The sequence below is a fragment of the Terrapene carolina genome, unplaced genomic scaffold (genome assembly GCF_002925995.2).
Source record: "Terrapene carolina triunguis isolate 2854851 unplaced genomic scaffold, T_m_triunguis-2.0 Scaffold139, whole genome shotgun sequence".
Lineage (NCBI taxonomy): Eukaryota > Metazoa > Chordata > Testudines > Emydidae > Terrapene > Terrapene triunguis.
The window spans coordinates 5,867,196-5,874,993 of NW_020664490.1; the positions used below are offsets into that span (position 1 = coordinate 5,867,196).

Here is a 7,798-nt window from a genome sequence, read left to right on the forward strand (position 1 = left end):
CACACACACACACACACACACACACACACACACACACACACACACACCAGATGCCTAATATTTAAAGAACTATGTAACGGCATGGCACCCCACCTCTCCCGAGCACCCCTTCTGATTGAGTGTGTCTGCTGTCCTTAAATAGTCCCGGCCCTGGTATCGGGCCATACCCCCAGGGCTTCCTGCCTGGAGGCAATGGTTTTGCCCTCTTAGTCTATTCTGGTTCCTAGCTCCCCAGCTGGGCCACTAAGTAGTTCAGTTCCTTTTCTGGGGGATTATTGCTGTCTGATTGTAGGCCAGCTCCCCAGTGGCTATGGGAGGGACCTCTGGTCCACCCACTACTCCGGGTCCCAGCCCAGGGACCGTAAAAATAACAGCCACGTGCCATCGTGTCTCTTTAATTACACTGCTTTCAGTTCCCTGGGCCACTTCCCCAAGGCTCCAGCCTTCACCAAACTTCACCCTTACCTCAGGGCTCATCTAATTTCAGGCCCAGCAGCCAGGCAGGAGCTTTTCCTTGCTCCCCTGGTTCCTGCCAGCACTGAGCTGTCCATGGTGCTGCAGTTCCCTCTGGTCAGCCAGGAACACCATCTGCACTCCTCTAGCTCCCTGGTTCTCAACCAGGGGTTTGCATACCCCTGGGGGTACACAGAGGTCTTCCAGAGGGTACATCAACTCATCTAGATATTTGCCTATTTTACACCAGGCTACATAAAAAGCACTAGCGAAGTCAGTACAAACTAAAATTTCATACAGACAATGACTTGTTTATACTTCTCTACATACAATCTTTATATTTCAATTGCTGTAGTTTATAATTCTATGTAAGACTACGATTTAGTCACAGGTATTTTTAGTAGAAGTCATGGACAGGTCACGGGCAGTAAACAAAAATTCATGGCCCATGACCTGTCCATGACTTTTACTAAAAATACCTGTGATTAAATCTTGGGGGGGTGCTGAGAGGGTGTGAGGGTGCTGCTGGGGGGCATCCGTGGGGGGGGCACTGCTGGGAGGGTGGGAGGGCTACTTCTGGGGTGGGCGCCCAGGCCCAGTGACACTAGCTGTCCGGGACCGTGGACTGCGGCTGCTCCGGCCGGACAGCCAGAGACCGCTGCTGGGGGCCGCAGACCATGGCTGCTCTGTCCAACTGCCCAGGGACCGCTGCTAGGGACAGTGGACCACAGCTGCTTTGGCCTTTCCAGGACTGCTGCTGGGGGCCGCAGTAGCAGCAGCTGGTGTGGCTGTTCCCAGGGCTGCTCCAGCAGCGGCTGGTGTGGCTGTCCTGGGGGGCCACCTGAGCAGCTGGCCCCAAAGCCAGCTGCTCGGGTGGCCCTGGGGCCATGCTGGCCCCTGCAGAAGTCACAGAGATCGTGGAAAGTCACGGAATCCATGACTTCCGCGAGCTCTGGGACAGACACAGAGCCCTAATGATATGGTAAAAACGAGAAAGTCAGCAATTGTTCAGTAATAGTGTACTGTGACACCTTTGTATTTTATGTCTGATTTTGTAAGCAAGTAGTTTTTAAGTGAGGTGAAACTTGGGGGTATGCAAGACAAATCAGACTCTTGAAAAGGGTACAGTAGTCTGGAAAGATTGAGAGCCACTGCTCTAGCTCCAGCATGGAACTGGCTCTGGCGCTTCTTTTAGATGGCCCTCCTGCAGCCTTTCTGATTGGCTTCTTCCCCTGCAGCCAGTCTAGGCTGCTTGGAGGAGTCCTCTACTGCTCCTTTCCTGGGATGGGCGTGGCAGGACACTGAAGCCTCTAGCAAGGGGTCTCTTGGCCTAGTCCACCCTGTAACACCGTACTAGATTTTTCTATTACCTTCCCGAATTAAGTAATATTGCTTAGGTTTGTGCTCAGCCTTTTAAAAACATAGTTCAGAACCATCTAGTCCAGTGGTCCCCAACCTTTCAGTGTGGCGGGCGCCGGATGACTAGCCGCCAAGGAGCGCGGCCGCCGGACAAGGAGCCGCCGAAATGCCGCTGAGAAGCAGCGTCATCGTGAGGCGTCACTGCCAAAATGCCGCAGAGAAGCACTGGGCATTTCGGCGGTGATGCTTCTTGACGTTGTTGGCGGCGGGGTGCTCCCTTGTCAGTAGGCAGGCGCACACAGATACCCCAGCGGGCGCCATGGCGCCCGTGGGCACCGTGTTGGGGACCACTGATTTAGTCTATGTTAGCTGAACTCTGCAGCCTGTTTCTTCATCCTATAGACAGAAGATAGTTTGGTATCTTTTAAAATTATTATTCCTTTTAAAAACAAAACTGTTCCCTGATTGAAGATGTTTTTAACTATTCAGCTACTTTATTTTTCAATGATGGAACTCCAGTGTTACTAGTGAGGCATGTGCTGTCAGAAACTTTGTGCATTCTTCTCCTAGCACAGGTTTCAAGTACCCTCTTGTGGATGAAAATGGCATTGCACCAGTTAAATTGTAATGTACTCCAAGCATTAGTGAACAAGGCTGATTGGAGAGAGACGATTTTATTTATTCAATCATAGTTTGCTACAATTGGTTTAGTTATTAAAATTTAATCTACTTCTGATTATTAAATCATAGTTGGGTGACTTATTCCAATAATTATAAAAATAATCATATAATACTTATATAGTACTTTATGATCTTTAAAGTACAACATGCTCATTAATTAATTACCCCTCCCAGTATTTCTGTGAAGAATCCTAGGTAAATATTCTTACACACATTTTTGCAGATAGGGACCTGGAGACATATAAGAGATTTAAGGCCCAAACTTAATATTTCCACTCATTTGGGGTACCTCAATTTTTGATGCATGCCTGGAAATATTAAGAGCCTAGTTTTCAGAAGTATGAGCACCCATCATTCCAGTCAGACTCAGCAAGAGCTATGTGTTCTCAGTACCTCTGATTACAAGGCCCTCAGAAATGGAGGAACCCAAAATCAGTGGATGCTTTTGAAAATTTAGGCTTTTGTGATTTGCCCAAGGCCATGCAGTGAGTTATTGCCTGGCTCCTAGGCTCTGCTCAGTCCACTAGAGCTGCCTTCTTAATAAAGTTTAGATCATGTTAAGTAAGATAAATGTACTCGCTGTCCATGATTTATACTGTTTGTTTGACCCATTTAGCAATGTAATTTTTATGGATTTTCCCTAGAACTGATGTCTGCCCACGAACTGGAAAAGAAAGAATTGGAAGAGAGTTTTGAAAAACTGCGGCTGTCACTCCAGGTTAATACTTTTGTTGTGTCCAAACCCCCATGATGTTGCAAAACTGTTCATTATGATAGCACGTTAGTGAAATGGAATTCTCTCCACCAGTCTGAGGGCACGGGTGCTGTATAGTTACTGACCCTTAACTGCACGGCGTTCTCGTAAGGCAGTTCCCTGCACACTCATTGGTTCTGGATGTCTGATTTGCAAAATTACCATGCCGATAGTTCTCAATAACTATAGTATGTGAATCCCTGCACTCTGATTGGCTAATTGCCATTATTAGTCAATCAGAGTTTAGGGATTTGCATAATTACTGTATGATGATTTTTAAATAACTGTCCAGCAATTATGCACATTTTATCTGTGCCGATTGGCTAACCCCTCTGCTCTGCTTGGCTCTTTTGCTCATTCTTTTCAAGCTGTATGTTAGCTACAAAGATGCCTCCTCAGCTTCTCTCCCTCCAGCGGAAGCAGCAAAATGCTAAATGTGCCTGAAGGAGAAGAGGGAAAACCCCAAAAGCAAAGAAATTGCAGATGGGGAAATGAATTTTAAGAAGTTTTTTAAAAACTGTTTTGATTCATTCACCTTCTTCAGGCCCATCTTGCTCCCAGCGAAGTGAATGGGAGCAGAATCTAGGTTTTCCTATCCATCCCAGCAGGACTCTTGTCCTCACAATAGTTTTATATACCAATTTGTAAAATAGTTTTCTGAAGCAAATCTCCCCTTTTGGTTCTGCAACTCTAATCTGTCACTTGCACTGTCCTGTCTCTGTTTGCCTGGCACAATTTCTCCCCATAATGACCAGCTGAAAATCAGATCAACTTAAAATGGTTATAGTGAAATTCAGCTGTTCTGGTTCTCTAGACTGAGATAGAAATCCACCAGGGAAAGTGTGTCCCTGTGATGCATGGTAAATTTGGAGCTCTTGCATGAACAAGTAAAGGTGCCATGTTAAATGGTGTTAGCTCTGCTTGTTTATCTAGTCAAAGACTAATTTTGCTTTTCAAAAAACAAGTAACATGCACAATACCACACAGCTATTGCAGCAGCATTGACTGTGCAGCTATAGAATTTAAAGTTGTATCAGTGGTTCTATTATTTGGTGCAATAAACTACATTAATGGAAGGTTATGGTTAAGATTTTACACACACAAAAGACAGAACATCAAAATTATTGGCCTCCACAGCAACTGCAGCTTTTGCAGATGCTGTACGTAAGGTAGTAATATTAAAATCTTGACCTAATAATCTGTCCAGAAAAGTGATTGTATTAAAATGGTGCATTGTTTCTCAAATCATTGGTCCCTTGCTGTGTGTCTTGCTTACTTACAAAAATAAGATTTCCCTGCTATCGTGCAAAGTTATTCACAGGCCATAATCAGGAACTCTGTACTCATCATGAGGCAGAGCTATAACTATTGAATAATGCACCTGCATCAGTACTGAATCTTCCAAGACAGTGGTTCACTGAGTTTAACATTTAAAATCCTTTCTTCCATAAAGTAATTAAAGAGACTAGCTACAGTAGTAGGATCAATAGCACCTACATGTTTCAGTTTGAAGCCTTCACCAGGGTCAAAAGTACATTGATTGTCTCATGAATCCCATCACTGATCTAAGTGAGTTGTTTTATAACTTGTAGTATTGTTTTAGTGCTGCAGAGCTAACGCCATGAAGAAAGAGTAAGCCGGATTCTGTTCTGCCTCATACATCATCATCATCAGAAGAGTTACCTACATTCTGACTGCAGAATCTCTGTCATTGATAATGATGCAAGAGGCAAAAAGAACACAGCATAGTTTTCAGATCCCAAGTTAAATTTTCTAACAAGGCAAAGGAAGAAGCGTTGCAAGCAGATCCTTTGTTACTTGGCTCCACAATCCTTAATTCCCCACCCCATCGTTTTCCTCATGTAGATGGCAGAGATCCCAGATGCTGCTAAAGCTGATGGATAGTGGCTATGCAACTATTCTGAACCAAGCCGCTGGACTGAGAGGGAATTATTTTCCCCTAACCCATCTGAGGCCTCCTAGCAAAGCCCATTTATTTGGGCTTTAGCATTTGGTCCTTAGAGTGGTGTGAATCACCCCCTTTCATCTTAGTGGAGTGTTAACTCTGAAACATAATGATGATAGTCCACAGTCAATAATGTTAACTCTTTCCAGTGGTGGCGCTGTGGGGGGGGGTGCTTGCAAGGGCTATAGCCACCCCAAAAATTGCCTTAGCCTCCCATAGCCACCCCTCCCAGTGCAAAGGTCAAATATTATGCAGATACTTCTCAGCTGCTGCTGGCGGAAGTGCTGCCTTCAGAGCTGGGTGCCCAGCCAGCAGCCACCACTGTCCGGCCACCCAGCTCTGAAGGCCATGCCGTCTCCAGCAGCAGTGCAGATGTAAGCCCAGACAGGAGCCCAGGAGGCCTGAGAGCAACCCCTGGCCTGTGTCCCCGCCCGCCGGGGCACGCCACTCAGGGCAGGTGGAGGGTCCACGGTTCCGCACAGCAGCCTGGACTGACCCACTCCAGCCCATGCTCCGGGGCCCTGCCGCCATGGTTGCTGCTCTCTGAGGGCTCTGCCGGCCCTGGAGCCAGGTCCCCCTGCCCAGGAAGCTCTTACAGGCGCAGCCCTCCCTATTTTCTGCCTAGCCCACCTCAGTCTCCCCACCGGGAAGAAACTGGCACCGCCTCTGACTGCTTATCATTTTAGCAGAGATATCTAGCTGCTCTGAAGCCTGGGATTGTGAGCAGCATTTGAGTATCTCCCCATGCTGATCCCTGAGGAGCAGTAACCTTATAGAGGTTATCTGCTTCATGAGTATGACACAAACATGCCTGTCCTTCAAAGCAAGGAGACTGGGTCTCACACAGCCAAAAGGGCTGGGATGTCTTAGCTTGATGCAGGTTTAGAAGCTGCTGTTGGTGGCCAATTTAAGCTAGCCACATGATTAATCTCAGGTTCTCCACATGAAATCCTGATTCTGTTAGTTACCAAGTTATCAAAATCTCCACTGCGAGTTTGAGTGATTTCATGTAAAAATGTCCTCTCACGGTAGCTTCTACGCCCTTCTCCTCATTGCCCTCACGTACTTTAGCAGTGGTGGGAAATGATTTGTATAAAAGTAACATTAGAGCTTAATGGTTTAGGTTTTTTATTTGTCATTAATTGCAGGACCAGGTAGATACCCTCACCTTCCAGAGCCATTCTCTAAGGGACAAGGCAAAGCGATTTGAAGAGGCTTTAAAGAAAAACACTGAAGAGCAACTAGAGGTAGCTGACATTTTAAAAACTGCAGGACATGCTTGTAAATATGGCCCACATTTGCATTGGTAGGTTATTAGCAAAGGAAATCTCAACTCAAATGGGCCCAAACCAAAGCTCTGGATCCTGAGCTTTGTAGGGGGGTTTGGAATCTAAGAGTGGCTCTGGATACAAAGATCTCCCACTCTCTCTTATTGTTGGGTCATTATCCATCCATTTCTGGTTTTGCTTCATTTTGTCTATTTCTCACTTGCATCCTGCCTCTATAGTTCTGTTTCTTGGGCTTTTTCTCTGGCTCCCTCCGTTACTTTTTTAGTACCCTCTAATCCTCTCTCTCCTCCCCTCTGTGGTGTTTCTCCTTCCTCTTCACTCTTCTCATATTTTCATATGAATGTGCCTCTCCCCCTCACCCTGTTGGGATTCAGCCTCACCACAGTCCCTGGAAAAATCATGGAGCAGCGCCTCAAGGAATCAATTATGAAACACTTAGAGGAGAGGAAAGTGATCAGGAACAGTCAGCATGGATTCACCAAGGGGAAGTTGTGCCTGACTAACCTAATTGCCTTCTATGATGAGATAACTGGCTCTGTGGATGAGGGGAAAGCAGTGGATGTGTTATTCCTTGACTTTAGCAAAGCTTTTGATACAGTCTCCCACAGTATTCTTGCCGCCAAGTTAAAGAAGTATGGGCTGGATGAATGGACTGTAAGGTGCATAGAAAGCTGGCTAGATCGTCGGGCTCAACGGGTAGTGATCAATGGCTCCATGTCTAGTTGTCAGCCGGTTTCGAGCAGAGTGCCCCAGGGGTCGGTCCTGGGGCCGGTTTTGTTTAATGTCTTTATTAATGATCTGGAGGATGGTGTGGACTGCACTCTCAGCAAGTTTGCAGATGACACTAAACTGGGAGGCGTGGTAGATACACTAGAGGGTAGGGATCGGATACAGAGGGACCTAGACAAATTAGAGGATTGGGCCAAAAAAAACCTGATGAGGTTCAACAAGGACAAGTGCACAGTCCTGCACTTAGGACGGAAGAATCTCATGCACAGCTACAGACTAGGGACCGAATGGCTAGGTAGCAGTTCTGCAGAAAAGGACCTAGGGGTCACAGTGGACGAGAAGCTGGATATGAGTCAACAGTGTGCTCTTGTTGCCAAGAAGGCTAATGGCATTTTGGGCTGTATAAGTAGGGGCATTGCCAGCAGATCGAGGAATGTGATTGTTCCCCTTTATTCGACATTGGTGAGGCCTCATCTGGAGTACTGTGTCCAGTTTTGGGCCCCACACTACAAGAAGGATGTGGAAAAATTGGAAAGAGTCCAGCGGAGGGCAACAAAAATGATTAGG

The 7,798-nt window shown here is 46.4% G+C and overlaps 1 protein-coding gene across 2 annotated transcripts in view; it reads left to right on the top strand.

The window, feature by feature from the left end:
* LOC112124026 (microtubule-associated tumor suppressor candidate 2) overlaps positions 1–7,798 on the top strand; it is a 304,990-nt gene that overhangs the window by 286,326 nt on the left and 10,866 nt on the right. For both annotated transcript variants that reach the window (XM_026653527.1, XM_026653528.1), the window contains 2 exons: positions 3,138–3,211; positions 6,362–6,460. In XM_026653527.1, coding sequence (XP_026509312.1) covers positions 3,138–3,211; positions 6,362–6,460 — 173 coding nt within the window. The remainder of the gene's footprint in view (positions 1–3,137; positions 3,212–6,361; positions 6,461–7,798) is intronic.